At 47.6% G+C, this 14,446-nt stretch overlaps 1 protein-coding gene across 3 annotated transcripts in view; it reads right to left on the reverse strand.

The window, feature by feature from the left end:
- LCOR (ligand dependent nuclear receptor corepressor) overlaps nucleotides 1-13,733 on the reverse strand; it is a 59,249-nt gene extending 45,516 nt beyond the window's left edge. Inside the window, exon 1 of one of the 3 annotated variants that reach the window (XM_080596826.1) lies at nucleotides 13,565-13,733. In XM_080596826.1, the coding sequence (XP_080452952.1) occupies nucleotides 13,565-13,661 (97 nt within the window). In that variant the 5' untranslated portion in view covers nucleotides 13,662-13,733. The remainder of the gene's footprint in view (nucleotides 1-13,564) is intronic. The other 2 variants (XM_080596827.1, XM_080596828.1) reach the window with 2 other exon arrangements.
- Nucleotides 13,734-14,446: the final 713 nt, after the last annotated feature.

Below are 14,446 nucleotides of genomic sequence, written 5' to 3' on the forward strand. Positions count from 1 at the left end.
AAGGAAGGGGGGGGGGGGGGGGGGGGAAATCAACAGCAGCAAAATAAACGTGCACAAAATGCGTTGTTTAAGCTGCTAACCATGAGAAGCAGAGTAAGACTACTCAAAATTCCACAACTCGCTTATCTGAAGTTACTAGAGGACAGATTACTGCAAACTGAAGGTTACTGTTAAGAGGAACCCCACTCCGCAGCACGTCCTCAATGTTTTGAAGCTACGATTACTGATTACCTGGCACTTTAATCCATGGCAAATCCACCCCTCCACTGACAGGGTTGATCCCACTCATCCCCTCCACCCCCCAAGATGCTCGCTCGCTTTGCATTCGCACGGCAACACGACGAGATGGTTCGGGGATCAGCCAACCCACCCCGCACCCACACAGCGCGAGGGCACTGCACGGAGAAGGGGAGCCTCGCTGCAGCACCTCCAGTTTACACCAGGATAAAAACTGCTCCGTAACAGTGAGCTGGGGTTTTACATGAAAATCCACTTCCCCTGGATGTATCCTATTTTCCTACGGTAGAACAAAGGCCTTTCCTGAAGGATTTTCTTTACGGGCCAGCCTTAAACATCTGTGAGCTCCTATACTGCTCATTTAGGTTAAATAATGTAAAATTGGGATTTGTCAGAGATTAGCATCTGAGTTACTGTCCAAACCTGTAGCTACTATAAACGCGATGCACATTTTCACAGTTCAGCAATGGCTGTAGGTAGACTTGCAGTTTCTTCAGAATCATGCCGAAATGCATTATTACAGTTGAGTGCAAGATGACTCAGGTCCCTCTCCCTTCATTAAAAGGAAAGGAAAAAAAAAGTGTACTGATTTCTTCTTGTAGCACCTTCTACACACATTAGACATCACATTTAGGATATACCAATTGGAATCAGGAAATTCTGTTGTGGTTTTTTTTTTTTTCCCCGCTAAAACGATTTCACAGAGAATAAATTCATGCCTTTTCTGAAATCTGTCTCGCTACTGAATTGCTTATATCACTGTGATGCAATACAGGTAAAAATTAGATAACATGATGTTTAACTTTATTCTGGAAAAAGAATAACTCATGGCGCAAAAGCCAACAGTGGGTTCTATCAAATAATTTTGAAGATGACTTGCTGATGCAGATTTCCTGAAAATAAGTGTTTTCTGATGTATGTGTCTAGGCAAGCCTCTTCAGTTCATGACTTAAGGGTTAGGACCGCATACATTTAGAACAGCTTTTGTCCAGGTAATTTCTACTAGGCTTTGTAAGCTAAAGCATGCCAACCAAACAGCAACAAAACACCACAGAACCTGTCTACCTTCTCTCACCAGTCTTTCCCAAAACTCTGTCCCCCAGGTTTTATGCTACAACTTCAATAAGCAGCAGCTTCAAAAGAACATACTCCCTTATCCCTAACAGGAAGACAGCACTTGCTTACCTGAAACTGTTTTACATCTAGAGTGGGAACTATTTTGTCTCTCTCTCAAAAATGCTATAAGATTTATCTGGAAGACTATCAGACTTCAGTACCTTTAAATGAAATAGCCATGACTGCCCGAAGTTTGGTTATGTTTAGCCCCACCCCAGAAGAAAAAAGAATGAAAAAACCCACACTGCTAGAAACATCTATTTAAAGCTTTATTTTTCAGCAAAATCTATTTTGTTGCTCTGGTTGGCCTTGCCTTTTTTCTCGTCTCTGGATTTCACAGAAACACCCCTCAGCTAACTAGCTATGCCACTCAGTATGGTGCTGACAGCCCACTTAGTCCAGAAGCAGAACAACAAAAAACCTTTGGTCTCTTTGTTTTAGAGGCACCTTTACATTCCCTGGGGGGATTCAAACAAGGCGAGTAATTATACAGCTATTAAACTTTATCTTCTCCTTTTCTAAAAGCATTCTTTGTAAAGCTTTAGCTTTATGCTAAACCTGGACTTTGGAAAGAGACCTGGTTTTAGAGAGCTATTCACTTTCCTTCACCGGCTCCTAGAGGAAAGGCTCGGGGCTGTTTCAAGGCGCCGATGTCCCGTTATCTCATATTCAGCTGGCTGTCCACCTCCCCTCGGACTGAGCGAACGGGGAGGAGCCACCTGAGCAGAAGAATGCATCACCAAGGAGATTCAAAGTCTGCAGACAAGCATTCGGCACGTTCTTTCCAAAAACGAGAGCAAGCTTACGACTTCGGTGAGGCCACTGGAAGTGGAAGATGTGCTGCACCGAGCCACGGGCTGCTCCTGCAGGCCCTGGGCACCGCTTGCAGGGACTGCCCCATGCACAGCAAGGTCCCAAGCACCCAGCCCAGCCTAACCCAGGCCCCTCGCTAACACCCAGGATTCACTAACCTGCCTTCGGGACCCAGGTCGCAAGCAGAACCAGAACCACGGGCGGCAAAGCACGCTGTTCAGAGCGAGAGCTGTTATTTTTAAAAGACAGCTCCGACAAGACTCTCCAAAGTATGCTATAAATTCCAACACACAACTGTGAATCTGCCAGTACAAACCAGCTCCGAAATTAGCTGTGTGCTGCTTGTGGACAGAGCCACAAAAACCCTTCTAGGCAGCACCACGGCATGCTGAGAGCCAAGACCTGTCTGCTTTAAAGATGAGATCAGGAAAAATCACTCCTCTCTTCCCTCAGACTGAGCATGAAAAAACCATTCCTCTTCCCTTCCAGCAAGGCAAAGCCCACCTCGTATCTGAACCACAGAGGAGGACAGACAGGAAAGGATCTCAAGTAGGTTTTAGGGTTAGGATGCTGAAATACCCAAGACATGATAATCGGGAGAGGCTCATTTCTTGGGAACGAGCATCTTCGCTTTTTTTTTTTTTTTCAAAGTAGGTTTAGTTGTTTCAGTCCTGAAAAACCCAAATGAAAAGTTTCCAAATATAACTGCTTACTTTCTGAAGTTTGTGAGGTGTCATCACAAGTGCATTTAGCTGCTAAAGTTCATCAACATGCCAGTAAAGTATAGACCAACAAAGCTGTGATTGACTTCTCCCCACATGCCTTCCCCTCCACCATCTCCCATGATGTATAAGCTGCATAAGGCATTTCCCATCCTGCTAGTCCCTGGGCTACCAGGGGTTGAGAAAACGTAAAGCCCTCTGCGTTCTTCTTATTTGGAGCACAGAATTCAGTTCAAAGTACAAACAGCAGGAAGATCTGAATTCAGGATTAGTCACAGGCCAGCAGATGATTTAGGAACAAGAACCAATCTGTTTGCTACAGCCAAGGAGCGCAGCCTCCAAGGCGAAGTGGACCACAGGCCTGCAACGTCTTTAACTTATGAAGTCAATTTTTAATCTAATTTGAAACTGAGTAACTTGTTGAGCAGAGTAACCTCTGAACTCTATATTCAATTTTGTACTGCGACTGCACTCAGTCTGTGACCTCTGCTTCGGTTCTAGCAAAACAGAACAAGCTGCAAGAGTGGCCAGGACGAGCGCTACCTGGGCTCTGGCACCCAGAAGAGCAATGCACGTAGAGACCATCACTGCCTACTGTCCTTCCCATACTTGGATCATCTTTTAGTCATTAAAATAAATAAAGCAGACTGCCTTTCTGGTCTTGAGGGCATCTATCTGTTGCTCCAGGGTATCTGCCAGCGCTCGGCACTGACAACATCAGGTTATGCTGATAACCGTGTATTCAAGGTTCCCTTCACAACCAGAGAGGAGTGGTTAAGGAAATCTTCAGATCCAATACAAACTCTGTAGCAGGTGTTTGGCCTTCACAGCAAGGTTCTTGAAGAGAAAAAAAAGACCTGAATGTACGGAGTGCGGCACTTAAAAGAGACTTACTTGATGCCATTCTAACCTTTTTCCAGAAATTAGCTTTCAAGCTGAAGCCTTCCAGGGCTAGCCTCTTCTGCAATATGCATTTTTTTTGACAAAAATATACTTTTAAGTAGGTAGGTATGAAAAGAGAAAGGAAAAGAAAAATCCAATCCTTATCTAATAGCTGTCTAAATATCATCTTGTACTCCTTAACACCTACAGCCACTTTGGAAAAGAAAACAGCCTTTGTTTACAAATCATTTAGAGCAGTAATTTTCTAACTGTGGGCTCCTGAAAAGCGTACAGACCCCACGCAATTTAAACTCCTGGCAATAGGCTTGTTTTTCCACCATTGCTTCTTGCCAACTCCAGGTTGGAAAATAAAAAAAATTCCAAAAAAAATCACTGATCTAAGAGAGCCCTGGTAAAACAAAGCTCCTCTCTCAACAGCTTAGGCTTGTTCAAGAGATAAACACAGCATTCCTGTCAAATTCAAGTGTGCATACCCAAAATGGACCTCAGCCTGGCCTGTCTCAACCGCGTACTGAAGTCATCCGCTCCCAAGTCACTGTACATCGCTCACGGAAAACTGCAGAGGCAAAACCAAGTGCACAGTTTATGCGAAAAGTTCTCAGAAATACTCCTGTAAGATATGAGAACTAGGTTCTCAGAGCATCTCACCACACAGTTCTAGAAGACCACATTTTTATTGCATTGTGTGACTGCATAACGAAGGCAGGAAAGTATAAAAAAGTGCAGACAATAGTTAGGCATTTAGTCAGAAAAAAATAAGTTTGTATTACACTCGCTGTAATTTTGTCCCCCAACTGTAAGTCACAATAACCTACATATTTGTGGGAAACATTTCAAGGAAAAAAATTACCTCCCTACCCCCAAAAGACTTTGACACTTCATTTTTACAAAGGCTCAGAACATGTCCTACACAATGCATCCTGAAGCACGGACACCCATCTAAACCCGCACCCAGCCAACATTTCACACTTAGTTTTTCCCTCTGTACTTTGGAGTTCTTCAGTCAATCTTGTAATATTTTGAAAGACACTAAGCTACAGATGAATGTAGATGAATGACAGCCACCGAGGTCAGTGAAACCTTCCCCTTGCAGCTCAACACGAGCACAACTTTTTCAAAGGGCTCTCAGAGCCAGCAAGGGGCACTTCACTTACTGCACAGTGAGGTCAATTAGACTGAGGAACTATCATCCAAAGACAACTGCGGATGCTTTTTTCTAAAGAAGTTGTCCTTGCTGCCTCAATCTCATACTCAAATTCTCCTAATGAATTTAAAATACTAAACAAAAAACAAGGGATAAGGTAGCTACAGCCTTTAGAAAAGGAGGAATGTAAGCGGAATCACTGCTTTAAGAAGATTGATTTTAAGTTTCCTTAGGTCAAAAAGGGAAATTATTTCCATGCACTTCTATTCTCTCGATTTTTGCAGAATAAAATGGAAGTTATTAGGTGTCCACCTCTGCAAAAACTTCTTCACACAAAGGATATGATGGCACACTTTCAGAAACGCACCAAGAGATCACGATAAAGCATTGCCTAGAAAGCAGCTTTCATCACTTTTGCCATAATGACGGATCCTAACCCAGAGGACAACCAAACTTGAGACAAGGTCTGCCTCCAACTTGTTCAGGAAACTGAACAAGATAACTACCAAATAAATGAATGCACTAAGAGAAAGGCAAAATCCAAGCAAGTCACTCTGCTGTGAGCATTTAAACAAAGCTAGTAATGTCTAATCACAACCCATCCTGTATATTCCGATATATTTCTTAAGAAGCCCAAGTCTGCAGGACACAAGGCACAGGCTAAGAAAGGGCTCTTCTGGCCACTAGCCCCCCTGGCTGAAGCACACAATCACATTACTCTGACTAATCTGAGGCTGTCCCATGACAAAGTTTCAAACCTGACCCAAGCAGCTGCCTGTACAACAGCCAAACAACAGGCTGCTGCACGTGAACAGCCCCAACACCTCGGCGTGCTGAGAACAGGGCGAAGAGCATCAGTGTGCTGTGCTGGCCTGGACGAAGCATTGCAGGGAATTGCAGGCTGAGGGGTGAAACTTTCACATCCCTTTGTTAATATAACCAAAAAGAAATCAAGAAGTGAAGAACTGTGTAGCTCGACTACCTGTTCCTCTTCCCACCCTGTCAGTTACTCCACTTCCGAAACACGGCCACCACCACCCTGCCCGAACAGCAGCTGAGTTGGGAGGAAGGCCACTTCTGAAGGACTGACCTTCACAATCCTCCAGCTAGATACCAAAATGCCCACGCTAAGACATTAAAAAAATGTTCAAAGAGAACCAGGAAATTTTTCGTTAGTAAACTCAACTCAAGAGTTAAGATTGCCTGGTGGCCTCTGATGTCTTTCCACGCTGCTGGATTCAGCTTCTGAAAGCTTCCTTTGTTAATGAATACTAGGCTCTTGTCCAGTCCTCCTTTCTCCCCCTCTTCTCCCTCCCATAAAATATCATGGTCCCCAGGGCATAAGGAGCATCCTTTGTCTCCCTGCAAGTCTTCCCTGTGCAGCCACTTTGCTGCTGCTTCGAGAAAATGTAACAGGAGTACCATCTTTTCTCTTCTCTGTAAGAGGAGTGGAAAAATTAAATGGAGACACCGTCTAATAGCGATTTTACTACAGAGGAAGCAATGTCCTGCAGAAATGTTGAAACACCATAACCTCCACTCCATCTCTGATGTGCCGCAGCGCTGATGTGTAACTTAAATCTCCTACTCAGCTTTGAGAGCTGAATTTCTGTCAACTCGCCATAAAAGAGAACATGCCACTACTACACAGCACAGAAGATGGACTAAATCTGAGCTAAAAGATAAGTGCTTTGAAGGCAAACAAACAAACAACAACAAACATTCACAAGAACAACACATCCTTCTTCAAGAGAAAAAGAGGCTGAAGCTCTCCTATTATCCGGAGAAAGCTGAGGACACACGGATTTATTGGGAGGAGCTCTGAGGAACCCCAGAAGCCTGCAGAGATGGGGAGAGCAGGTGGAAAACTGCAACTTACTAACGGGGATACTGGACAAAAGCATCCAACATGGTTGGGAAAGCAAATCCCACAGTTGAGTATGAGGGAGCCAGCACAGCATAACCCACAGAACTTCGAAGAAACATGCATGAAGCAGTTTTCCTGCTCCTGTAGGCACACACGACGCACATAGAAGTTAGCAGTTACTCAGTGAAAGGCAGCATAGATGTGTACATATGTGGTAACACCAGTCTAACAGCCCCAACTCTTCGTTCTCTGTCTCTCCATCCCCTGTATATGTTGTGGGGAGAAAAAAAATAAATAAATTGCTTTCCAGTCAGGGCACCAGTTCACCAGGCAGCCACACAAGTTGTGTCGGCACAGAGGGGCTATTTAAGCCAGTTCAGACAGCTCTGCTGTCAAGCATAACCACTGCCTGTAGTGCAGTTACAAGACAGAAGATGAAAACCAAAAATCTCACTGCCGCTGGAAGAGGCCATCCTGTTCTCTGCTCCGCTTCCCTTCAGCCCATGGACGCGATTCCATCCGATGCTTCAGATGAGCTCTCGTGCTCACCTCACTCCTGGATGAGATGATTCGAGATACTATGTGCCACCAAAAGACTTGCTGGTTTTGCAGAGTTTTCTGTCCATTTAGCAAAAACAAGCACTGCCATCCCTTTTGGCAAGGGGTAGAACCTAGATTGGCCCTGACCTTCTCATCCAACCTCGTCCTCAGAAAATCCTGAAGTCCTTGTATTCATTGGAGAATTAGGAAGAGCCACTCAAGTAACCTTGTAGAACCAAAACTTCACACTCTTAGCTGGGAACATGTATGCATAGTAAGGTGAGGTGGAGCGTTGGGAAGTGCCATATAAAACACTGCAGCCTTGTCCTCTCCACCCCCAATCAGAATGAGATGGCTACATCTCTTCAACCCTGTTAAATGCTTGCCTTTCTAGACCTTTGCCTAAACTGACCTTTAGTGAGTATTCTCTTTGTTATTTTACGCTAGCCACTAAAGAACACAAGTTCTCAGACAAAAACCACATGACAGGACTTGTCTGAAAGTAGACAGCCTAAGATGGCAGAGCATTAAGACGTTTAAGTACTGTGCAATAAGGATTTAGACAACTGAGCACAGGAGTAGGGATTTCGTACCATCCATCCTTAATTAAAGTGCAGTTGTTATATTTCTGTACCTAACGGTATTTCCATCAACAGCAATATATGGCACAAACTGTCAAAAATGGCTTGGAGAATTTAAAAAGTCCTACAGGTACTCTTTTTAAATGCTGCCACCACCACGAAATTGTAGATCTGTACAATACACCTATGTATCCATATAGAAATTCTACAAAGGCTTTACCTAGGTGGATTTGGACTATTTGCTGCACGCACAGCCTGGATTACTGTAATTCATTTTGAGCTCTATGAAAAGTGGATGAACTCTAATGTTGTCATCAGCTCTTAGTTAAAAATTAAGTCAAAAAAACGTTCAGCCTGCAGGAAGTGTAGTGTCCCAAGAAGGAAACCTCCCACCCTGCAGCGACAGTTATTACTTTGTACAAGTTAAAATAGATTTGCATTGAAATGTCAAACAACCCCAGTGATTTGGCCTAATCCAGAAATTTCATCTGGCATCCATCAGAAGAACGCAAAGCGATGATGGAGGTTTTTGAGCACGCTTTTGTTCGGTTGGTCCCGTCCCTAGCAGGGTAGAAGTGACTCTCCATTTGCAAGCAGAGAAACAAGTGATTTCAAGCGATTTGTGGCGAATACAGGAGATATCTGAAACAGATCTAGATGCGTCCCCCGCAGCTCAACTTCTACTACTGTTCTTCAGATGCCTACCACCCTTCCATGCACATTTAAAGTAAAGCTAAATATCAAGCTGTAAATTTCATTCCTTACAACTAAAGATTTTTAAGTGACAGCTGCCTCAATTTTTTTCCTGGCATAGCTGTCATAAAAGGGTAATTCTCCCTCCCTGCATTCGTGCTGCCAACAGACAAAAATGTGTCTAGACCAGATCTTCTTGAACAAGCCTTTAGCTACCAGCAAGTTGCTGTTCAACCAATTTAAATTAACACAAAGCACCTCAATCGCTCAGGTTGGAAGGGACCTTAAAGAGAAATGATCTTTAACTCACAACCTGCATCTACGTTATATGCAGGATGAGATAAGGCAAATAGTACCACTTGCACGTTTACTGGGGGCATGGGGACAGATACCAGTTTAGAATAGCTCTATATTTAAACTTTTACTTCAACCCAGTTTCTGCTAACTTGTTTTTTTATTACTGTTTTCCATCACCATCAGGGCTAGAATGACCTTTCTTATTTTGGATCAAAGAAATATGATCTGCCCTTTGAACTAGAACTATGTTAAAGACTTGGAGATTCAAGCCTGCTTCTAAAACAATGAGATAACGTGGCTAACTGTTCCATATTTTGGAAGCAGCAGCTTACTCATATCAGCTGTAATACAGGCTGGAACTAACCTAAGTAATCATCAAGATAAGAAAATGCAATAAAGATTTCAGAATTATTCCCTGTTATACACCTTCTCTTGATTAATATTAACTTCTAATACTTCCTGTTGTCTCATATTTCTTCCATGGAATCCACACTTCAGCCCCAGGTATCTGAAGTCGTGGAAGACCACCACTATTCAACAATTCAGCATAAGGATCAAGAACTTGGGTCGCAGGATTTCACCAGCAATGATTGCTTGAAATAAGTAAATAACTAAATGGGAATTATTTAGCTGATTTTACTTCTGGGCTGCCAAAATAAGCTGAAGTAATCTCTGAATGAAACACTGACAGAGCCCAGGGTTGGAAAGCTGATGTGGATGTTACAGGTTTTCCTTTTAGATCATTTTATCCCAAAATCAGGATCACTGCTGAAGGGAACTAATACGTTGCCTTTCTCCCTCCCCCCAGGGGAAGTTCTAGTTCAGCCAGGGAGTCTCTTAGAGTACTGCTAATATTTAACAAAGGGCCAAGCATCACCAGCTAGTAGAAATGCACGCGATCACCTGAAACTATCACTCTAGTAACCACACAGCATTGCAATGCTATTACTGCCTGCGTAAAAGCAGTCAGGAGGGTTTCAGAGATCTGTGGGCTCTCCTCCCTTTAAACTCCATTTCTTATCTGATCTGATTTGGCTAACCATTTCCAACTCAGCAAGCCACTGAAGCCTGGGAGAGACGAATAGACAAATGTTGAAATAAATACATACAAATTATATTAAGAAAAAACCCACAGCCACCTACATTCATCGCTAGGCACCTGCTTTTGGCCACTGAGAAAGATGCTAGCACTCGAGATCGGTACAGGGAGCACACGTATCAGCATCAAACAGTTATCATCTAGAAAATCGTGCCTCTGGAATCAAAGTACTACGAGGGCATCACGACACTGCTCACCCCTCCTACACTGCCTACGCTGCGGTTCAGCAACCCACTACGCTGCACTGCGAGGAGAGCTGAGAACCCCCTTCTCCACACTTCCCTCCACCGCTGGGCCACCGCACGTTGCTCCCTCTGTTGCATCACTCCATCAGCAGAACTGTTCACGGACTTGTTTCTCACCAGCTGTCCCGTCCCTCACCTCAAGAAAAGGGAAAAGGCGGCTTGAAATGCATGTCAAGGACAGGTTTAAGGCAGATCAGCTTTCTGAGCTACCTCCCACAAAAAACTGCGCTGGCACAACCGAAGACGCAACTGCGTGGCAGTTCTGGGTGATCTGCATCTCCTGCTGCGTTCTCACTCACCCTTCCACCAGCCATGCATTCTCGCCCTCTCCTGTGTGCTAGCGCTAGTATTTGCTGAACCCCACAGCAAGCCAGTTCAGAGAGCTATACTAGCAGAGAATTATTCTACTCCCCCCAGAAGGATGACAATTTCTGCTGGCACAGCTCCCCTGAATCGGCTCACTGTGGGCAAGGGCTGTCCTGCAGTCCTCCTGTGGTTTTGCTCCCCTTGGGAACACGAGCGTAGTTTGACAAACTGTCATGAAGCCACAGCCCAGCCTATTGCAGAAACAAGAGGGAAAAGTGAATTACTTAAGCCATTTTTATTGCCAAATGCACTAGTCCAAACCACAGGCTTTATGTTTTCCGACTACTGCACTGTGTGCAATTAGCAGGACTTTCCAGGGAATGCTGCTAACACAAAGAATCCCACACACCTCAGATTTACTGTCAGAACTAAATAGGAATAGATATTTCTGACATAACAAGAATTGCCCCATACTCTACTTCCCCATATTTACCTTACGGTATTTTTTAGAGGAACAAATTCTTAAGACCTCTAAAAACAGACGACACAAAAAACAACGTTCCATCGTTTAACAGCTCAACTTCCAAGCCTCCAGGAAGGCTGTCAAGCCACTTAAGACAAAGTGGTATTTGGAGCGAGGAGTTAAGATAACAGTATAATTCCTGCTGATATCCTGAACTAGCGCAATAAGCCTTCAATAATTCTGGGAACAAAATTCAGAAACAAAAATGGGTAACAATTAACACACTTATACGACCTAACAATTTATGCAAGATTCGTACTAGGAATAGGGCAGGTCCCAAGACCTCATAAAGCTGATCAATTTGAGGTTGAAACTATTTACGACACAGTGCCATCAAGATAAAGAGTCTCATAGCACTGTTAAACTTTGGACTTTATTTTATTAAAAATGTTTTTGTACTTTACCTCCAAAAAATCCCAGTCAACTCTGTGCTTAACAGCATTCACGGTATCTTTTGTTAAACACACACGCACAGAGGGACTTTCAGAGAGGGAAATCCTTCAGAGACAAAAATTATATCAAATCTAGGTGCGAGGAAGGGATAGAGGAGAGAGCAACCCCCCAGGAGCTGGTTATTTAAATGGCTTTAGGGAGTGGAACGGGGTGTGTATGAACGATGGGGGGAGGGTATTTGTTTTAAGTTCTAGCACTTAGGGTTGCTAAGAACTTTAATAACGTAGCGTTTTCCTCCAGCCTGTAACGCAAACTTCTCTAGCTACCCACGGTTTTCCCAAATAGCAGCATAATGAACAAATAATTCTTGCGTTTCACTCCAGCACAAGATCTCCAACAGCAGCTCTGAAACTGTCATTTTAAACTGTCATTTTTTCCCCCTTCACTCCTCAAGGCTAGGCTCTGAGCAGCAGGACAGCAACGCTGGAGGATCCCAGGACCCAAGCACAAAGCAGCAGGGACGGAAGGGAAGATGAGATGACACGCTGCAAGTAGGGAGGGCAGAAAGGACTAGAACAGGTGATCCCCAGCAGGCAAGGTAAGAGGAGACGTGAAAAGGAGACAGAATTAAAATAAACCCAGCTCACGTAGAGATGGAAGCCGACGAGAGGCTCCTAACAGAGCAAAGCTAGCAGCTAGAATCAGAATTAAACCTCATAAACCGGGTCTAGAAACATCGATAACCAGTTGGAAAGAAAACCCAGCGCCTTCACGTGAAGGGGCCGTTTCTCAGCAATGCACTGCCCTTGAATTGCTTTCTGCTCAAAACAAGCTAATTGCTCACATTAACCTGGAGTTAACAAGCATCTATTGCACGCATCTGCATCACACCAACTAACGCGCTTAGATGTGGCCAGGAACGTACCCGGCAGCACTTACAATTCCTGCTGCCACCAAAAACGGTGCCTTAAATCCCCGGTAACGAACCGGGATGCTGAGCTAACTGACAATAAGAGGTTTAACTCCGCGCGCAAGGAACTAAAGTGAATCTGCGAGTGTTATTACCGATTACCTACGCTGCGCAGCCCCCGGCAGCTTATGGCCATATTTGCATATTTAAAAATAAAACGAGGCTTGGGGCTCGATTAGAAGCGCTCGGGAGGCCAGGGGAGGAGAGGCACAGCGGCGAGGCGTGGGAGATGGCTCGGGAAGTTCGGCCGTGGCTGTTGTCAGACCCATTTTCCTCTCTCCGCCGACACCTACGGAATTCCCGGCCTAGCGCCGGTGCCTGCCGGTATCCCGCCACCCGCGGGCGAGGCCTCGGCTTCTCGCTGGGGAGGAAGAGAAAGGGCGAAAGCTCTTGTTTGGAACGGAGAAAGTTAGCGCAGAGCGGGGGCCGTCGGCAGGCTTCTTTTTTTTTTTTTTCTTTCCCCTCCTCTAGAAAAATAAATAAACGCGAGCGCCTCGATGGCGGGGAGCCCTGCGTAACAACAGAGGCGCACAGGAGAGAGGGGAGAGAGGGGGGAAAATGGTAAATAAAGGGAGGAAGAAATTAAAAAGGAAAAAGAAAGCACACATCCTTTCGACCTCCGGCCCCGACCCGCAACTTTCCCGGTGCCGGTGCTCCCCCCCCGCCGCCATCCCCCCCCACCCCCCCCCCCCCACCCGCTCGGTGCCGCCTCACGGCGGGCCCGGGGGGGGCCGGGGCCGGGCCCCGGGGCCGGGCGGTGACAGGCGGGCGCGGCCCGGCCGGAACCAAGTTTGAAGGGGCCGCGGGCCGGGCCGGGCCGGGCCGGGCCGGGCCGGGCGGGGAGGAGCGGGCGAGGCGCTGACAGGGGCCGCACAAAAGGGCAGGACCCCCGGCCGGCTCCCTCCCTCCCGACAAAGGGCGGGGCACGGCCCGGGCCGGGCCTCACGGCGGCGGAGACGGCGGCGGGAGGGGAGAGAAGGGGGGGGGGGGGGGGCGGTCCCGCAGGCCGCGGCCCCGGCGGAGCCTCCCCGGTGGAGCCTCCCCCGCCGAGCCGCCGCCGCCGCCACCTCCGGGGGCACCGGGCCCGGCCTCCCCGTCGCGCCGCCGTCCCTCACCTACACAGTGAATGAGCTTGTGTCGCCACGAATCGAGCTGGTGGCGGACGCCGCGCCTCTCGATGGAGCACTGCTGCCGCCCGCACGGGCTCGCCATCTTCTGGGCGGCGGGGCCGGGGGCGGGGGTTGGGGGTGGGGGCGGCGGCGGCGGCGGGCACGGCCGTGAGAGGGGGGGGGGGGGGGGGGGGGGGCAGGGACGGGAAGGAAGGGCCGCGCGCCCGCGCCGCGCCACGCCCACCCGGCCCCGCAGCGCCCGCCCCGCCCCGCCCCGCCCCGCCCCGCCGAGCCGCGCCACGCAGGCGCCGCCCGCCCCGCTCCGCCCCGCCGCCCGCCTCCGGGCGCCGCGCGCGTGCGCGCCGCTACCCGCCCGCCCGCCCGCCCGGCGGCGTGTGGGGGTTGGGGGGCTGCGTGAGGTGGTGGGGGGAGCGCTGAGGGGGGCGATGCTCCCCACCCCAACAGGGGTTGTTGTCTGTGGGGGGATGTTCTGCCCTGAGGGGTCTTTGTGCCCGCAGGGGGCATCTCACACCTCAGGGGACATCCCACCCTGAGGGGTCTCTGTTCCCTCAGGGGACATCTCACACCTCAGGGGTCACTGTTCCCTCAGGGGACGTCACCCCCCCGTGAGAGGACATCCCACCCCTGAGGGGTCTCTGTTCCCTCAGGGGACATCTCACACCTCAGGGGACATCTCACCCTGAGGGGTCTCTGTGCCCTGTGGGGACATTTCACCCCTGAGGGTCCACTGTACCCTGAGGGGACATCCCACCGCTGAGGGGACATCTCACCCTGAGAGAGAGGTCACTGTTCCCTGAAGGGACATCACACCCCTGAGGGGACATTACACCCCTGAGGGGTCACTGTTTCCTGAGAGGACATCCCACC

The sequence above is a fragment of the Anser brachyrhynchus genome (genome assembly GCF_964034855.1).
Source record: "Anser brachyrhynchus genome assembly, chromosome: 6".
Taxonomy (NCBI): domain Eukaryota; kingdom Metazoa; phylum Chordata; class Aves; order Anseriformes; family Anatidae; genus Anser; species Anser brachyrhynchus.